The sequence below is a fragment of the Juglans regia genome, chromosome 13 (assembly GCF_001411555.2).
Source record: "Juglans regia cultivar Chandler chromosome 13, Walnut 2.0, whole genome shotgun sequence".
Taxonomy (NCBI): Eukaryota; Viridiplantae; Streptophyta; class Magnoliopsida; order Fagales; family Juglandaceae; genus Juglans; species Juglans regia.
In genome coordinates, this window is record NC_049913.1 from 8657467 (window position 1) to 8677104 (window position 19638).

General features: G+C 36.1%; 2 protein-coding genes across 2 annotated transcripts; one reads left to right on the forward strand and one right to left on the reverse strand.

Moving 5' to 3' along the window:
• Positions 1 to 2508: 2508 nt before the first annotated feature.
• LOC108984365 (serine/threonine-protein kinase PBS1-like) lies at positions 2509 to 8110 on the reverse strand. Its single transcript, XM_018956294.2, has 5 exons — positions 7606 to 8110; positions 6720 to 6937; positions 5534 to 5723; positions 3608 to 3999; positions 2509 to 3464 (listed from the first exon to the last, which is right to left on the reverse strand). The coding sequence occupies exons 1-5, from the start codon at positions 7724 to 7726 to the stop codon at positions 2979 to 2981; spliced, it is 1407 nt and encodes a 468-aa protein (XP_018811839.1). The 5' UTR covers positions 7727 to 8110; the 3' UTR covers positions 2509 to 2978.
• Positions 8111 to 13482: 5372 nt separating this feature from the next.
• LOC108984356 (exocyst complex component EXO70B1) lies at positions 13483 to 15709 on the forward strand. The gene has a single exon (XM_018956285.2). The coding sequence runs from the start codon at positions 13592 to 13594 to the stop codon at positions 15539 to 15541; it is 1950 nt and encodes a 649-aa protein (XP_018811830.1). The 5' UTR covers positions 13483 to 13591; the 3' UTR covers positions 15542 to 15709.
• The last annotated feature ends 3929 nt before the right edge of the window (positions 15710 to 19638 follow it).

The window sequence follows — 19638 nt, forward strand, 5'->3', positions numbered from 1 at the left end:
ACCATCAACTAATCCCATACTTAAGAAAACAAAGGGAAAAGAAAAGGAAGAAAAGAAAAATAGAAGGAAAAGAAATGAGATCCAATCCTCATAATTTGGGTAACAAAAATTATCCAACGGAAACTATTTTAAAACCATAAGTTAAATAAAATAATTTAAACGTAATGGTAAAGTGAAATTGAAATAAGTAAATCTCACAGTAATTAATTTAAATATTAAAAGCAATTTAAATGCACAACAATAAATAAATATTAAGAAAGCACATAAAAATAATTTTCACCAAATTAAAAATCTTAAAAAAAATAACCCAATTAAAAATCCAATAATTTTAAAACAAGAGAATAATTTTTGAATAAAATAAAGATAATCCTTCAATAAAAATACACAAAAATACGGGGTGTTACAGCAAGTATGTTAGGGGCAGTCACTTATCACTTCTGGAACCGAACACAGGTACTCGGTTTTGGAAATCTCTTGTCAAGAGTATAACTGATGTTTTAAATAACTCTAAGAGGAGTGTTCGAGAGGATAATATTTCTTTTTGGTATGATAAATGGGTTGATGACGGTCATCTTTGTGGTCATTATCCGGTTATTGAGCAGCCTATGTTGAAGATTAAAGATTTTCATTTGGATATTGAGTGGGATATTCTTCTCCTGAAAAGGCTTGTGAGTACTCAAGAAGTTTCATATTTGTGTCAGTTTTTGACTAGGAGGAAGGATGGGTACGATGTTTTAATTTGGTTAAAGGACATGGAGGGTAATTTCACTACTAAAAATACTTGGGATTGTATCCGGGTTAGGGCGTCCTTTACCTTAGGCCCTTTGGACTTGGCATAACAATCTTCCTAAAAAAATTTCTATCATTTCTATCATGATGTGGAAGGCTTCCAACAACTACTTGAGTGTTGATGAGAAGATTAAAACCCTTGGGATCCCTATAGTTTCTAAATGTAATTGTTGTTCTAGGGGTAATGTTAAAGACTTGAATCATGTGCTATGTACTGGGGACTTTGCTCGTCAAATTGGAGACTGGCTGCTATTCAGTTAGGTGTGTACATGGGTGTTTTTCATACTTGGCAGGATTAAGTTAATTTCTGGTTTCGTCGTGCAGGTAAGACTTCTTAAATTAGGACTATCTTTGGTCTCCTTCCTTCCATTATTTCTTGAAAATTTTGGGATTGGCGTTGTAAAGCCAAGTATGAGGATAAGGTCGATAATGTTACTTCTGTTTGGCATGTTATTAAATTTTGGTTTCGTATGATTATGCAATTGAGCATGAAAATTTCTAAAATTTCTTCTCAGGATGTTGCTATTTTGAATAAATTGGTTATTCCAGTTTTAGTTCCTAAGCCTAAGCAGGTGCATGTTGTGTGTTGCTCTAGGCCTCATCCTGGATGGGTGAAGCTTAATACTGACGGTAGTAGTTTGGGTAATCAGGGGCCGGTTGGTGCGGGGGTGTTTTTCGTGATAATTGTGGCAAGCTGTGTCTGGCTTACTTTGTTCTTTTGGGTTACGAGTCTAATAATTTTGCTGAGCCGCGTAGTGTGTTGGAAGGTGTTCAGCGATGTTATCATCTTGGGTTTTAATAGGTTGAGATTGAAACAGATTCTCAATTGATTGTTAATTGGATTACTAAGGAGAAATGTAATATTTGGTATTTAGAGGATTTTTGGGATGACTTATTTTGTTATCTTAATTACATGAAGTATCGTGTTCGTCATATATTTCGTGAAGATAATGCAGTGATTGATTTCCTTACTAAGCGGGGTGCTAGGGGTTTAAATATGGATTTGGTTAGTGATGATACTCTGCCTAGTCAATTAAGAGAAAATCTTCATTTAGACAAGATTGGTCTTCCTCATCTGCGTATCTCGTAGGTTTGTCATTGGTAAGTTTGTATTTTGGTTATTTTATTTCATATCATTATTTCTATGTGCGGTCTTTGTTGCAAGTTTATTTTTATTTCTTCAGGGTTGTTTTTTATTTTTTGGATTGGTTTTGTATTGTAGTTTTAGAACAATAGTGATTTTATTAGAGATGGTTAGTTGGTTTATTGATTTCTGAGTTTTTATTTACTCCATTGTATAACCTAGGAGTCTCGATATAACCACAGTTTTACTCCGCCACAAGTGAGAGTTATGAATAAAATTGAAGTACCGTCTTCTTCTATAAATAAAAAAGAAAAATAGAAACAAATCACCCTACAAAGTGGTTTTGTTCAGCACCTTTTTATTTTTTATTTTTCCTTCCAAATGTTAGATTTATTAATTTCGTGTTATAAATATTGGGTAATCAAAAGAAGGAAGCTAAAAGGATAATTAAATAAAGTGAATAGCATTGTTATGTATAGAGGAAAGTGAATAGACCGAGAGCAAGCAAGAGCAGGAAATAGAGAGCAATGGAATTTGCTCCCCTTCTCAATGAGGAATGCTTGGAGATCGAATTCATGTACTCCCAAACCCTTATCAAACAATTAGAGAGCAGTACTGGTACGATGTTGGACGCATTGATAAACTAAGAGTCAATTAGTTTGGCAAGTTGCTGAGAAAGACAAGGTACAGGGTAACAGACATGCTAATTGGTTCAAATAGAAACATCAAACTTCGAGAGCTACAAGAAGCACATCAAATGACTAGACCTGTTTAAAAACGTCCTATTCTTCTGCTTCCATTCACCTAGCAGATAATTTACAATTTTTTTTTCTCTTTTTTATTCTCCTTCTTTATGTTTGATAAAGAAAGAAAATGGAAAAGAAAACTTCTGTGAAAAAAAAAAAGAAAAATAGAGGAAAGAGTCAAATTAGAAAACGTATAGGCACCAAGTCCTCTTGCAATTACCCCATGATCCATCTACTCTCACTCACTTGAATGCATCAGGTAAGAGAAACATCAGATTTCGACATTTCTTCACATGGCGTGGCGAGACGGCTGGAGTGGAGCTAAGGAGGAATACGGTGCCCCTGAGTGTACACTGGCACTATCCGTTATTACCATCAAAACTGCCCTGTGCACTTTGTCGTCTTTTCTCTCGCCAATTCTCTCCCCACATCTTGGCCTCAGCTACAGCTCGTTCTCTAATTAGATCCCTGTTTAACATCTTTGCAGTTTCTTTCGGGGAGTCATCTTTCTCAGATCCTTCGAAGTCCCACCTCCGACCAGATCCTCCACTTTCTTCATTCTTGGAAATCCTTCCACCTCTGTCATCTCTGTTTCTTCTTTCATCCCTATCACCAGAACCTTTGTGGCTATGCCCAGAAGCTGTTTTAGGGTCATAGGCCTGGTTTGCAAGATATGAGAGGGCAGTGACCACATCCCCAATGAGAGGACGGGTGGCAGCCTGTTCTTGGATGCACATGGATGCCACAGCTAGAGCCTGGTATAGACCCCGAATTGGATACCTCCCTTGCAGCCATGGATCTGCCAATTTTGAAAATTTTCTACGGTCATTGAACAGTGGACGTGCCTGCATACACATAAAAACTTCATCACTACTTGTGTCTCACATAAGTTGGGTGGGGGGGAGTCTGGACATATGAGGCCCACACAGCTGGCATGAGAAGAAGATAAGTTTAGGTGACTACACAAACAAGAAATGAAGGGAATTACCCATGCAACAAGATTTTGTTCTCCATGGGGCCTGGTGCCATCAATGGCCTTACGTCCAGTAATTAGCTCTAAAAAGACCACCCCAAAACTGTAGACATCAGACTTCACTGTCAATTGTCCAGTCATGGCATACTCAGGAGCACAATAACCGTAAGTGCCCATTACTCTGGTGGAAACATGTGACTTGTCTCCTACAGGACCAAGCTTTGCGAGTCCAAAATCAGAAAGCTTTGGTTGATATCCTTCATCCAATAAGATATTGGATGATTTGAAATCCCTATAAATAACAGGAGGATTTGCTTTGTCATGCAGGTATTCCAAACCTTTAGCTGCACCAGCAGCTATTTTCATCCTTGTGTTCCAATCAAGTGGTTCCTTATCAGGTGGAAGATCTGCAGAAAAAGCAATGCACTATTGATGACAAGTTTTTTTTTGCAAGTAAAAAGAAGTTATATGAAAGCATACAGCTCAATTGTGATTTACATGCATCAATTTCATCCAACTCATCAAACAGAATTAGTTCTCAGTAGCTTTATTTATTTTTTGATCGGTAGTTCTCTGTGGCTTTATAATTAAGTTCCAAAAGTATTCCACCATGCGAGTGCACTAGCAATTAATGTGATTTCCTATTTGGCAAACCCAGCATCGACAAGACAAATCTTGCCATGCCATAAAGCGTGAGATGGAGTATTCATTTGCCCACTTGCACAGCAATCAAATTCCATAATTAACTGGCAAAATCTAGATAAAAGGGTTGAATAATTGCATGAAGGAGAATATCAATCGCCGAGACATGTTAGCCACATCAGCAGTTCTCGCATAGTTAATCTCATTAAATCTCAATTCCTTGGACTGCAATATGGAGTTTTATCAAAGCTTCAAATATCCAAAATACAAAATTTTTTACTAGAGGAGAACAGTGTTGTCACTTCCTTGAGTTTTGTGTGGACGGAAAAAGAAGCTTAGAACAATCTAGTACATAAAAGCCCATAGACAAGTCAACTTTATTTAGAACCTACTATAAAAGTCAATATTGTTATTATGATCAGCAAACATCTAATAGAGCAATCCCTTGGAAGATAGTCCAAATCATGGGTAAATAATCATTAATAATTTGAATTACAATTAAACCTATCCCAATAACCCAGAACTTCCTGACAAAATATATCAGTTAAGTATAATACAATACATAGAATTTGCAAAGGAACCACAGATCGTGTTAATTCAAGTCTAGAAAATGAGACACGAACATAAACATGCAAGACAGTGCATCAGAAAAATGAAGATCTATTAAAAGCACAAGGAGTTTAGAAAAGAGGAGAAAATGAGTGGGGATGTTAAAACAGGAATAAAAATAAATAAAAAGGAACCCCCTTTGGTTTCCCCAGGTGAGGTGAACAATTTTTTTTTTTTATAATTGCAGGTGAACAAATTTTACTTGACATACACCAAACAAGTTTTAAGTCCTATAATAATCCTTCAAGATAACTAGTTTCTTACCAAATTCTATTTAAGCTTTACCTATATAAAAAAAAATTCTATTTAAGCTCAAAAGAGCGCATAACAGGGGAAAAAGAAAGCAACTACATCAGATCTTAGAGCCAACGTTGGTTTTTGATTGAACATCTCAACTAGGGCTGCTCATAGGATTTCAAAGAACCCAATCCCTTCTGATATTACTCTGTCGTTCCTCTTATTATCATCAATTAGAAAATTATTTTCTAGTCATTCTATGACAAAGTTCATTATTTGTGTTCTTCCTTTTGTTGAAAGCTCTCTGGTGACATGATTTAAATTGTGATTTCTCGATATCAATAAACTTCATTGGCTGCAATTACCATGGCCATAAACTTAAGAAACCAAACTAAATGAGAGGAGACCAAACTCCTGATCAGAGAAAAAGAGTAACAAGCAACCAGATGTTACCATGAAGGTGATCTTCTAGAGAACCCAAGGGCATGAATTCATATACAAGAAGCCGCTGGTCCCCATCGGCACAATAGCCAATCAGATTCACTAGGTTAGGGTGATGTAGAAGGCTAAGCATGAGAACCTCCACCAGAAACTCCCTGTTACCCTGAAGACCATTTCTGTCCAATTGTTTAACAGCAACAATCTGCAAAAGACAAGAAACAGAGTTAAGGAACCACATATATGCATACCAAAAGAAATTAGGAGCTCCTAGAATTGGGGCATGTTATTAGGCCTTCAGCATTTCAATCATGACACAAGAATAAAATGGCCATTTGAACTTGTAGCTTCCGTGACATTTATTTTACATTTTCCTCTTTAAATACACAGAAAGTCAATATGGGAAGCAAATAATATGCTTCAACAGTGACTTGATAAAATGGTCACCGTTCTCCCAAGCCCAACACTTCTATAGCTTCTAATCATGGATCGCAAATAAATGGTGAACTAGAAATGCATGGTACAGGAATCAGGAACGGTAGGATGTAACTAGGATGAGGAGTCTTAACAAACATGCTTATTTCACCTTCCGTTCCAAATCTACCATGTTTTAAGGGCTTGTCACTGGTAATTTCATCCATATTTATGTCACCAGCACAACTGTTGTAACATTCTTGAACCGGTGCCTCATTTCAATATCGTGTCAGCACTGGAACAGAATGGAGTGATGTGATGGATGCTAGTACATATTGAGAAACTCAGTTGCCCAGCCTGAACATTGAGTAAAAATTATATTGAAATCCCCCCCCCCTGCCCCCCCGGCTCTCAATCGCTGTTACTTGGAAATTACTATGACCAATTCTTTCTTTTTTTTTTTTTTTTTTTTTGTGTATATTAAAATATACTTTATTTTATTGGCACCGAGTGTTCAGGAACTACGTCCCAACTAATCCCAGGGGTATACAGGCCCTCGGCAAGGAGTTTCTTGCAAGTGCACCTTGGGTAATTGAAGGAGAAAATCCCTCAATCCGATGACCCTTAAAGATTGTTTGCATCCAAGGGGATTTGAATCTTAGACCTGGGAGGAACATACCCCAAGCCCAAGGCTTTTATCACTTGAGCAACAAAGTTTACAGACAATGATTATATCATCCAAGATGGATTTATTACTACTAGACCAAGCAACAATAAAGAAATTTACCTGACCAGTAGTCTCAAGTCTGCCCTTGTATACACGTCCAAATCCCCCTTCCCCTATGAAAGACTCTGGCCTGAAATTCATTGTTGCAGCAGCAAGCTCACGAAAGGTGAATGTTTGAGCAGCGATATGAACACCAGGATGAATACCAGGTCCATCCTTGGGACCCGGTAATTCCCCTTTGGACGCTGCATTACTTCTTGATTTAAGTCTGTCAGCTCCTACAAATTCCATCACAATGAAGAAATGCAGATCCATAAGTATCTCGCAATTCCCAACCAGACAGTCAGGGAGAAAACTGTGCTTGAGGCCTGAATTAGTTTAGACTCCAAAAACCAGAAAAATCGCCTCTCAATTGCACAAACGAAGGGAACTCCATTAAACTAGAATCCCAACCAGTAAGCAATCACTCTGCTACGCTTTGACCTTAAGAGTTTGCAAATGATGATTACACTATATTCACCTATGAGTTAAATAATCCAATCAAAACATAGGTATCTTCCACTATTAGTCATGCACTTATTTGAAGCCAAAATCTCAACAGAACTAATAACCATTCAGATCGACCAAAGCAATCAAAATCACCATAAGATCTCAATTCGCAAAGAAGAGATGTTAACTGGATCGAAATCTGATGGGGTCTACTTAATCTATCCCCAGAAAAAATGACGTTTCATAATCCTTAGAAAAATAATTAATCATGTAATCATGTTCAAAATTAAATTTTTGAGAACAAGCATCATGAACACGTTGTTGGAAAACATAAATAAATCAGAAATACCCAGATCAGATCAAGCAATCAAATGCTAAAATACACACACCACACGCATATGAACTGAAGATCATATTAAGAAAATTACAAATAAAAACGAGAATAATAAGAACTAACCCGAAGGCAATCCGGAAATGGCAGAAGGGACCATGGGTTGGCCTTGTTTTCGACCATCGCTTTCTTTTACGGGATTCAGCTTCCCCTCCTCCTTCGTGTCGAAACACGGAAAGCAACCCATTTCCTCAAATCAACAAAAAAGCCCGGCTTTTCTATAACCCTTTAATCTCCAAGACCAAAAACAATACCGGATGCACCCAAAGCCAATCTACTGTTTCATATTTCAATCCAATTATCACCAAAATCCCATCGTATAGACATCCAAGTTCTGGGTCGCTCTCTCTCGTCTATCCGATGAGTTTGGAGACGTGTATGTCAAAGGATTAAAGACAAAGCGAGCGAATCCAAGTCCCACGCAGCAGCACCACCAACAACGATAACATAGAGAATTTTTCTTTTTTTTTTCAAGATTGCTTCGAATGGAACAGAGCTGGGAAGGAGCCGGCCTTGTCTTCGGCTTCGTTTACACTTCACTCAATATTTCATACACTCACCATCACACACGGGCCTCCTTATATCAATCTTTCTCTATCTCTTAGTTTGACCAAATTAAATATGGAATTTTCTATGCGCGCGTCTGCCTCACTCTCCGAGTTTTTTCCCACTTGACATTTGACAAGACCTCGTTTTTAACTACTTGGAACTATAAAAGTTTTTGAGTATTTACCGTAGTAGTGGTAAAATACCATGTTCCTTAGTTCTTACCAACATTTAACGTTGTAGTTAGCCGTACTTAGCGTAGAGAGCCGGTGAGCACAGTCGGAGAGACATGTCAAATGGCGAGACTGGCGGAAGATAAGGTAGACCGTAGATAGATGGAGATCAGGAGATCTGGTTCCGTCGTTTTCAGTTCTGTTTTTGCCCATGATTCACGCCACCCGTGCTCTCTACGATTTTAAGGATACTTTTTGTGACTTCCGTCTGAATACTAGGAAATTCATGGACTTGCGTACTGATTTATACTTCAATCCTTTTGACTGGCGGTGTTTCATGCTTATATCATCTTTTGACGGTGTTTGACAAATTATGAAATTGATTTGTAATAATTTTGAAAGAAAAAATAGCAAATTAATATTTAGTCCCTCAATATCCCCTCAAAACTCATATTATGGGATGTAGGATTATTTTATTTTTCAGTAATTTCCTAAACTAAATTAAATCTTCATTTATTTTGACTTAATTCCCAAAATTGATTACCGTACTTATCCTTCCAAATAAGAGATCAATGCATGCATGTGGGCTCAATGTAAGTTTAGGAGATGCATTCATTGGAGCTACAATAATAGCCTTTATCATATCATCATTAATATAGTTTCTAATCCAAATTTATTATTATTTCTAAAAACAAAATCCAAATTTATTTACTATATACATGTATATTTAATATACATACAGGCTCTTGGCCTTCTGGATAAGCACAAGAAGTCTCCCGGCCACCTCAGATGCCCAGTTTTGAACTTGAAAGTACTGCCAGATCATACAATTTAATACCAGTAGCTCAGTACCAATATCACTTGGGTGATCATTCATTGAAAAGAATTAATTGAAACAGAGCTTGGAAGCCTACAACAACGTACGAAGATTATTATATGAACACATTGATACTGATCTAGAAAGGGGGTTACATCACGTACAAATACAATATCAATCTTCACAAAAACAAAAACATCACTTGGAGCTGTCTGCTCTGCAGCACCTTCTTTGATGCCCACCCAGCCTTTCCCTTGTCAGGCTGGTGGAAGATTAGATGCCATTCCCCACTAATCAAGAATGCTTTTCAGCGCACTAATTTATGTGATGGGACAATTTCAATTTCAATTATGCAAGAGCTTCTATTTCATCTGGATTTATAAAATTAACGCCTCCTTTTCAGCAGAAAAGCAAAGGATATTAATATGTAGGAAACAAATAGCATATATGGTGGTCACTTCTGAAATTATGCAGACGTGACATCATTGGAAGTTACATGAAGAAGTTGAGAGGAAATTTTCTAGATATATATTGACATTGACTTCATACTCTTCCTCTTCCAATAATATATTTCCAGTGAAAGGTATATTCCCCTCACGTTACGCAGGATGGGATTAATGTTCAATTCTGCAGGTTGAAAAAATTGCCCAACCCCATATGATAAAATCAAATATGACCAAGAAGGATTTATCCGATTGACTTCTTTTTCTTTTTTTAATTGATGTTCCCTATGTTACACGTGTAACTCTTTCAGACGTAACTTGTTTCATAAATCAGTTCACATTCACTCGGGTGGTTTGTTACTCATATAGTTCAATATCTTAGATTTTACATTCGTACCATATTAAATTAAGTTATTTATAAAATATCTTCATAGTTAAACATTTTCTCAAATATAATTTGCGTAATAAAATATTGACTTGACTTATTTTGATTGCTGATATATATATATAAGATTTATATAATTAATAAAACTCAATAGTATCTCTTAAGAACTCTCATTAATTAACAAATTTGGAGGTCACTAAAAATTGTTACGTGTTTTGCCTTCAAACTTTAGACCACCCCATTTGGTTATTGAAAGTATTTCATCTTATTTTATCATTATAATTTTTTTAATTTTTTACATAAAATATAATAAACAATTTAATTTTTTTAAATCTTAAAACAATAATAATATTAAAAAATAATATTTTATTCAATTTTTAATTAAAATCATTTCATCTCAATTCACAATTCAAATCTCACATTCTTGTTTGTATTAAAAATCGATCTCAACCCACTTCAACTCATCTTATCTTATCATTATAATTTTTTTAAATTCGCACACAAAATATAATAAACAATTCAACTTTTTCAAATTTCAAAATAATTTTTCTAAATTTTCACATAAAATATAATAAATAATTTAATTTTTATTTTACTATTCACAGATCATCTCAACTCATCTCTGAATATAAATCACTCTTAAAGATTTGAAAGGAAGCATGATAAGCAAAAACGTGTCACCGACAATTACAATATTCCAAGCAAACGCAACGTGTGTAGTTTAATTATCGACCCGCACAAGAAGGTTCTATCGTCATTATCATTCAAAAATGATATTGAACTAGGTTAGTGCATTGTCTTCTTTATACTTTTTGAACCTTGTACGCTACATTACAATAATATATTAACGCATATATTTGCATTTTATAATAAAAATTATTATAATTAAAAAATAATTATATAAAAATAAATTTATAAATTAATATATTTTAATTTTATACATTAAATTATAAAATTATTTTTATTATAAAATAAATTTATAAATTTTTTAAAATCACGATGAACTAATAAATTTATTTTTAGATACCGCGTATGATCGTTCTCCTCTATAATATAATTAAATAACAGCTGGTGAAATGGTGATTGGATTGCTATATTTCTTCATCATTTCCTCTTTAATTTCACTGACTTCGAGAGGATCGTGCCCAATCAATCAAAGCCGACTCAAATTCTGCAAAAAGTATATTGGATTACCGCGTTCGGTACAGCAGTGTCTTCCCATTATTAATCTTGAAAATAATTCAATTAACTCAACCATATTTTCGGCTACATAACTTCATTAGTTATTATTATTATTAATAGGATTTCTAATTGTTGTACTGTACCAACTGGCCTATGAAAAATGATAATTTTATCATTAATTAGTAATTATTTTATAACTCTATTTTTTTAATAAAATACCACAATAATTAATATAAAAAATTATAGAATCTCATCTTAAACGTGTCGTAAACATTTGGCCTCGTTAGCCGACATTCCAAGTTTTCGAAGAAAACCGAACATTTCCCGACGACCAGAATAAATCTAAGAATGTGAGCTGAGCTTTCAGTACTCTCACATGATCATTCACATCACTATTCTGATTTGCAGGTCGTATGCACTAATTGGCTGCTAACTTGACAAAATGAACCACAGTTTCACAGTCAATTTCGGAACATTTACAGCTCCATAGAAATAATATTATATTATATGCACGAGGCCAATCACGTGGTAACCAAACCACTCCATTTTAAAAACACAATTTCTTGTTTTCTTAGCAAAAATTATACGCGTGCCTAAAAAAAAAAATGGAAAAATATCTAATTAAAAAAGGGAAAAATTAAAGCATTATTTTTCTGCAAAAAAGACCTAAAGATGATCATGACTTTATTAGTCTACAACTCTATTTAAAATGAAGGATAATTATATAAATTACAAATATTTATTTGATAAAGTGATACAATTACATTAATTAATTTGAAATAAGTAGTAAAATAGTCGTAAAAGAATTATAGATGTATAATTATTTATTGTCCTCTCTGTTTATGTCCACCGGAGATGGTGGACATTGGGTCGGTGCCATTTTGTATCGCTTTTAAATTTATATATATAATATGGGATATATTTTTTGGAGTCTCACAGACAATGTATTCTAAATATGGTTAGATGTCTATTCCATGATTTGGGTGAGCAGACATGACTTAGAATGAGTAGCGTCTAATTAATATACCCAACTCAAAAAATTTGGGATTTTAAATAAAGAGAAATTTTATTTGCAGGTCTAAGTGGGAGATAGCATATACAGTCTCATTGATAAATGAAGTGAAAGGAAAAAAAATATAATTTAGAAATGATATTATTGTAATTTTAAATTTTTTTAAACATAATTATATGGAGTTACGTGAACAGTCTCTATTTAGAGACTATATATAGACTAAAATTATTGTCATCCTCTAACATTGGCCAGGAATATTAGTTGCCTTAGCTACATATCGAGCTATAAATCATGATGGTGATGACGTTGCTTTTTTTCTATTATTGAACAGGTAAACATGTATAAGATGTTGGATTTTTTTTTTAATTCATATTACAAATTACATTCCTTTTCTGAGGCTACAAGTTGATCCACTTGAGCGATACCTGCAAGTTCGGCCCAAGCTGAATCCAGATAGGTTAGTATATATTTAGGGCATAAATGATAATTATAGGCTCGCTCATCAATCTTTAGGCCCAAATAGCATTCCACCAATCAAATATACAAACAAAGAAATGAATAAGTAAACTCAATTTAAACTTTTAGTGAACAAACCAAGAGGAAAAATATTACTCTTCATCTATATGTCGAATTTTAGATAAATTTTCATTTAAGTTGTTGACCGTATGAAATCTTTGTGTGATTTTATTAAATCTTCTTATTTTACTATATAATTTATAATGAGAATTGTTACAACTGTAAAAAAATTTCATAAAAATAAAATTTTAAACTTACATTATTTTATACAATACGTTAGATATAAATTACAATAAAAACAAATTTATAATTTTTTGGATATATTTTTATGGTCAAATAAACATTTATCATTTACACTTAAACCACATTAAACAACGCAATAGTAGTACACATGTACGTAGTACAGCATCACAGATTCACAACACTGAACAACAGATAGCAATGAATCTTAAAAATAAATAATACTGCATTCTAACAGCAGGCTCATCCGCGATGGTCCATGATCACCTATGGGACTTCTCCACGTTATCATTCCAAGCAACCCCAACATGATGAGTGGCCACAAAAATCCATGAGTTTGAGGTCGTGGGGAGCATATACATATATGCACATTCACAAAAAATAAACGGGAGGGAGATCATGAGGGACCTTCTCAAACGGGTCAACGTACCAGCTGTTCCCACCCCCAAAATTAGCGGCCACAGCACAGAAACTCCACCACGTCCGTAAATGATGCCCTTTCATTCCGTCTTGCCATTCCGATCTCATATAAAAGACAAAATTAATTTTATTTTCTATGGTGCATGATTATAGGAAGAGAAAAAAAAAAAATTTAAATTATGGTTAGAGCATGATTGTGAAGAAGATCATAATGATTATTCACGTCTTATCCCATTCTCTTCTGCAACCCAAAATCCATCATTTCTTTTGACACAAAACTGAAAGACCAACCCTGAAAGGCCTAATATTCTACCAGTCATGGAGAAAAATGATCACCATCCTTCAGAGATGTCCGGAAGTTTTTCAAAAAATGGCAACAAGAACGATGACGATCCAGAGACCCTTGAAGCCAAATCGGCTGGCTGCCAACAACAACATGCAGAAAACGAACAAGCGGAAACTGTGGAAGTTTCACCGCCATCGGACCCCGAGCCGAGCCTTGAGCAGATTCTGAACGAGGTTGATCGGTTCCTGGAGACCACAACCATTAATGCTGGAGAAGATAAATTAAAACTACCGGATCAAGCTCCCGATTGCGTGGAGTTGTTGTCAAACATGGTGGAGAACATGGTTAATGCGTACAATGCAGGCAAAACGAATTTTGGCGGAGACCAAGACGACTCGTTTCTGAAAGCCGTGAATCGAATTTCGAAGCTGTCGAAAAGGTTCAATGAGTTACCATCAAGTTCGACATTATCGTCTTCATTGAACCGAACAAGCGCCGCACTACATCGAGTAATGTCGTTTTTGGAGGACAAGTTCCGCATCCTTCTGCATGAAGAGTCCAAAGCCATTAACAATCAGGAGCACGACCGGTGTCTCCTGCACGAGCCCGAACCCGACAAAGACGAGGAAGAACTCGCAGAATTTTCCCCAGAAACCATTTCCGACATCAACAAAATTGCCTCGGCCATGATCTTCGCGGGATACGAGAATGAGTGTTCTATGGTTTATAGCATCGCAAGGCGAACCGCTTTCAAAGCCGTATTGAACAAGCTAGGGTACGAGTATATAAGCATCGACGACGTACAGAGAATGCAGTGGGAATCCTTGGAAGGAGAAATCGCCTCGTGGATCAACGCCGTCAAGCAGTGCTCCAAAAAACTATTCTCCGACGAACGAAAATTGTGTGACTCCATTTTCTCCGACTACCCGCCTCTATCTAGAATCCTATTCGGCGATCTCGCACACCCCGTCGTTATACAACTTCTGGATTTTGCACAGGCGGTTGTATTGACGAAGCGATCTGCCGAGAAGTTATTCAAATTCCTCGACATAAACGAGACTCTGCGCGATCTGGTTCTGGCCATGGATAGTGATTCGTACGCGGAGGAACTCATATCTGAGGCCTCAGAGGCCAAGACACTGCTCGGCTCGGCCGTGGTGAGCATTTTCTGTGATCTCGAGAACTCGATCAAGAGCGATCAAGGGAGGACCCCGGTCCCTAGTGGCGCAGTGCATCCATTGACGCGGTACGTCATGAACTACCTGAAATACGCCTGTGAATACAAGGATACCTTAGAGCAGGTCTTTCGGCAACACCTCAAGATCGAGAAGGATGAGAAAGAGACCTGCGATGGTGGCGAATTAGATGATGTTCCGACGTCGGAAACATCGCCGTTTTCGTTAGAGTTAATGAAGGTCATGGACCTATTGGACGCAAACCTGGACATGAAGTCCAGTCTTTACCGGGATCACGCTTTGCGCTACATTTTCTTGATGAACAATGGGAGGTACATCCTACAAAAGATGAAGGGTTCCACTGAGATCCACGAGTTGATGGGCGATACGTGGCGCAGAAAGCGGTCGTCGTTGCTGAGGCAGTACCACAAGAACTATCGGAGAGAGACATGGAGCAAGGTGTTGCAGTGTCTTAGCGATGAGGGTCTTCAGGTGAGTGGCCAGGGGAAGGTGTCGAAGCCGGTGTTGAAGGAGAGGTTCAAGAACTTCAACACCTTGTTCGAGGATATACACAAGATGCAGAGCACGTGGGTGGTGAGCGACGAGCAGCTTCAGTCGGAGCTCAGGGTTTCAATATCGGCGGTGATGATTCCGGCATATCGATCTTTTCTGGGGAGGTTCAAGCAATACTTGGATCCGGGTAGACAAAGCGAGAAGTATATAAAATACCAACCAGAAGATATTGAGACTTTGATTGAGGAATTATTTGATGGAAATCCAACGTCTATGGCAAGGAGAAGAACATAAGTCTCGCTTGAGGGAGAAGATAGATATCCTGGTGGTGCAATGTCAATTTCTGTATTTGTTGTATACTTTTGTATCCTATATATATATGCCTTAATTTTGTGGGTCGTTATTTGGTTTTTGATCATATAATGTTACAGATAATTTTTGCATAAATGCGTGCAAATCTTTTTTCCATCATTTGTCTCCATTTATAAATTACTTGCCCATAAGAATTTATAAATAATTGATTTCTGTTGTAAAATTAAAGAAAAACAAGAAAATTGAAAAACCACAATATTTAGAATTAATTTTTCAGGAACTAAATATTATTTCTCTCAACTTTCTTGTTTTTAGTCTACTACAAATACTCCTCAATATACCCTTTTATAGGCATGGAGGATACATGATATGAAATGAGTACATGAACTTAAGGAATGACAATATATGAATCAAAGGGATACATAAACATGAGAAATAGAGATACATGAATATAAAAGAATTCTAATGGTCATCCATCAAATACATTCCATGTATTTACAACACTTACCTTAGATGACCATACACAAAAAATATGTCTCGTTAAAATTTTGCTAAAGAAAATCTAATAGGAAAAACTTGTAGCGAAGGAAAAAGAGTAAAACATTCTAATGTGTCTTTGAATGCTTTAGGATTTCCTCATTAAAACCTTGCAAAGGAAAACCCTATGGAAAAAACCTTAGCGAAGGAAAAAGAGTACAATCCAGATGATAATTGACTTCCCCTCGTAGGTATGCAAATCTTCAATCATTCATGATGATGAAAGATCCTTGAGCCATCGCATTCCAATATTGTGTTCCAATTTTTTTAATGTTACAGTTGGTAAAGTTTTAGTGAATAAGTCTGCCAAATTATCACTTGATTGTATTTTCTTAATATCAATGTCACCACCCTTTTGAAGTTTGTATGTATAAAAGAGTTTTGGTAAAATATGCTTGGTCCTATTGCTTTTGATGTAGCCGCTTCTTATTTGCATATAATATATGCCACATTGTCTTTGTATAATATTGTTGGGTCACATTTGATTGTGGGTAAGCCACACTTTTATTGAATATGTTGAATTACTGATCTTAACCAAATGCTTTCACGGTTTGCTTCATGTATTGCAATAATTTTTGAGTGATTGAAAGAAATAGCTACTATTGTTTGTTTGACAAACTTCTATGAAATAGTTGTACCTTCATATGTAAATAGGTATCATGTTTGAAAATGTCCTTTATGCAGATCAGATAGATAACCTGCATCTACATATCCAATTAATTGTGTGCTTGATTCTTTTGGATAAAATAATCATATGTCGATCGTATCGCGAAGGTAACGTAGAACATGTTTGACTCCATTCCAATGTTTTCGAGTTGGTGCAAAACTATATCTTACTAGTAAGTTAACTGAAAATACAATATCAGATCTTGTAGAATTTGCAAGATACATTAAGGCACCAATTGCACTAAGATATGATACTTCAAGACCAAGAATTTTATCATCTTCCCCTCGAGGACAAAAATGGTCATTATCAATATCAAGTGATCGAACAACCATTGGAGTGCTCAAATGGTGATCTTTATCCATATAAAAGTACTTCAGGACTTTTTATGTATATGTAGACTAAGGAATTAAAATTCAATTTGAAAGATGTTCAATTTGTAAACCAAGAAAAAATCTGGTTTTTCCAATATCTTTCATTTGAAATTCATTTTTCAAATAAGTTGCAATTTTTGTGAGCTTTTTTGGAGTCCCAACGAGATTTAAATCATCCACATATACTGCAATTTTTTTTTCAAGTAACAATTCATTTTTTTGCAATCCCTCACTTTTGACAGAAGAACAACTTGGTAACAGCAACAGATTCCTCAAAATTAAGCAAAACAAGCCCAGAATAGCCATATTGAAATTAAACCAGTCTAATATGAGGTAGACCCACTTTGTTTGTCCGCAAGATTCCTTTTAGCTGAGAAGGGACATCAGCTGGAGACCACCATTCGCAGCTACATCCTTCTACTCCCATCCTTGCCAAGAAATCTGCTAAAGCATTCCCTTCCCTTTATATATGTGATACTTGAAACTAAAGAGTCTTAATAATATCCATGACTTCCTCCCAATAATCCTCACGATACCAACTTTCACCCCTGTACTCCTTTAGCCATTTAACCAGTAACAATGAATCTAGCTCCCCATCAAGCTGTTGTATCGCCAACTTTTTTGCCAAACGAAGACCGTGTAACAAACCCATCAATTCCACATAATTATTGGTTCCTATACCCATATGAGCCGAAAAAGCCATAATCAAGTTTCCACTCGAGTCTCTAAGCACACTCCCATCCCAAGCAATTCCAGGATTTTCTCGTGAGGCACCATCTACGTTCACTTTCACTTTTCTTGGTTTCAGACGTTGCCAACAAACAAGCTGAGTGGTCTTTGTTTTGGAGAATTGATTGGAATGTTTAGCTCTTAAGAGCATTGGCAATGGACTAGCCAAATGCCAATGCAAGTCTATAATTTAGCTAAATGTAAAAAAAAACATCTACATTGGACTAGCTAAAAATATAAAGTTAAAGACTTGAGCTACAGTAAAATTAAGTTCCTCTCCAAATATAGCGAGTTACTGTTCATGGTTTATACTAGTATTTTATTATTTCATCTACTTCCCACGTTATTTTCTCTTTCCTGGTCTATTTCCCTCTTTTTCATCTCTGCTTCCCGAAACAGAGATCTCCGTAGCCCGAGGCCTTCTTCAACCCGCGAGACGCCTTATTCAACCCGCGAGACGCCTTCGTCTTCTTCAAGCACGAGACGCCTTCTCTCCGTCGTCCTGCCGGCGTCTTCCAGCCCAAAAGGTAATTTCTCTTCCTCGCTCCTCCCTCCCTCTTCTCTGCGACGATTTCCTCTCCCTCTTCTCTTTCTATTTTCTCACATTTCATCAAATGATTGACACTGTGTTTAGGGTTTGCGCGGAACTCTGTCACAAGGTTGCATTGCCCGTGAATCCTCGTCCAAAGATTGCACATTTCCTCTACAAACTGAACTTCAAAATCGCGATTGGGGTATTTTCGTGTAACTGATTTGAGATTTCGGTATTTTGGTTTGTGATTTGGGTATTTTTCTGTGGTCATGCGTAGTGTTTATTGATTATGGTATTTTGCTTTGAGATTTCGGTATTTTGGTTTGTGATTTGGGTATTTTTGTGCTGGAATCTGATTTGAGATTTGGGTATTGTGGTTTCTGAATTGGGTATTTTTTACAGTAACCAAAAATATTTTTAACAACTCTGAAATGTATATTGGCACCATATATACATAAATTTGCCGTGAACTTTGCTCCCACGAATCTGAATGGTAGACATAACTTGCTGACCTCGTGGACTATTCTAGGGAGAACTCAAATGTTTACAAGTTTCCAGTATAGACACATATCATCTATATTTAACATGCCACCAATTTTATGAAAGTATAGACACATATCAGTACTTAAATATTGATGTTTCACAAAAAAGTATTTCCAATTGGGTAGCTCACCACTTGATATAGCTTCATATGCCAATTGAGGGCATATAAAGTGGACATGACAGTCTATGGCTCCCGCAGTTACAATCATTCCTTCCCCCGCAATAACCTCAGTGTTAACCTTATTATTGAAAAGGGGTGAGTATGTGCAATTAAAATGGTGGGTAATTGAACCATCAATACTATCTGCACTGTGAGTATGGCATTTACCCCTAAGCATTCAAAAAGCCTTTAAAATTTTAGACTTTGGATTGAAGAACTACCTCACCTAATTACTTTTGGACTTTTCTATCCTTTTTTTCATTAAAAAAAAATCACTCCCGATCATAGGTAGATGATGTTGCTTACTAGATCATTAATTAAAGAGAAAAGAAAAAGAATGGGATTATTAGGTAATCATGTGATTGGTTAGGATGGCCTTCATCCTTCATTAATTTTTGCTAAACTAAAATTTATTGGGCATTCATGTGCCCTTGGCTTACCATCCAAAAGGGATTAATCATTTGGAAGATTTTGTGCCATGCATTACAAGCAATCTTACAAAGTAGCATTATAAGTTTATTTCGAAAGAGTCAATATTGG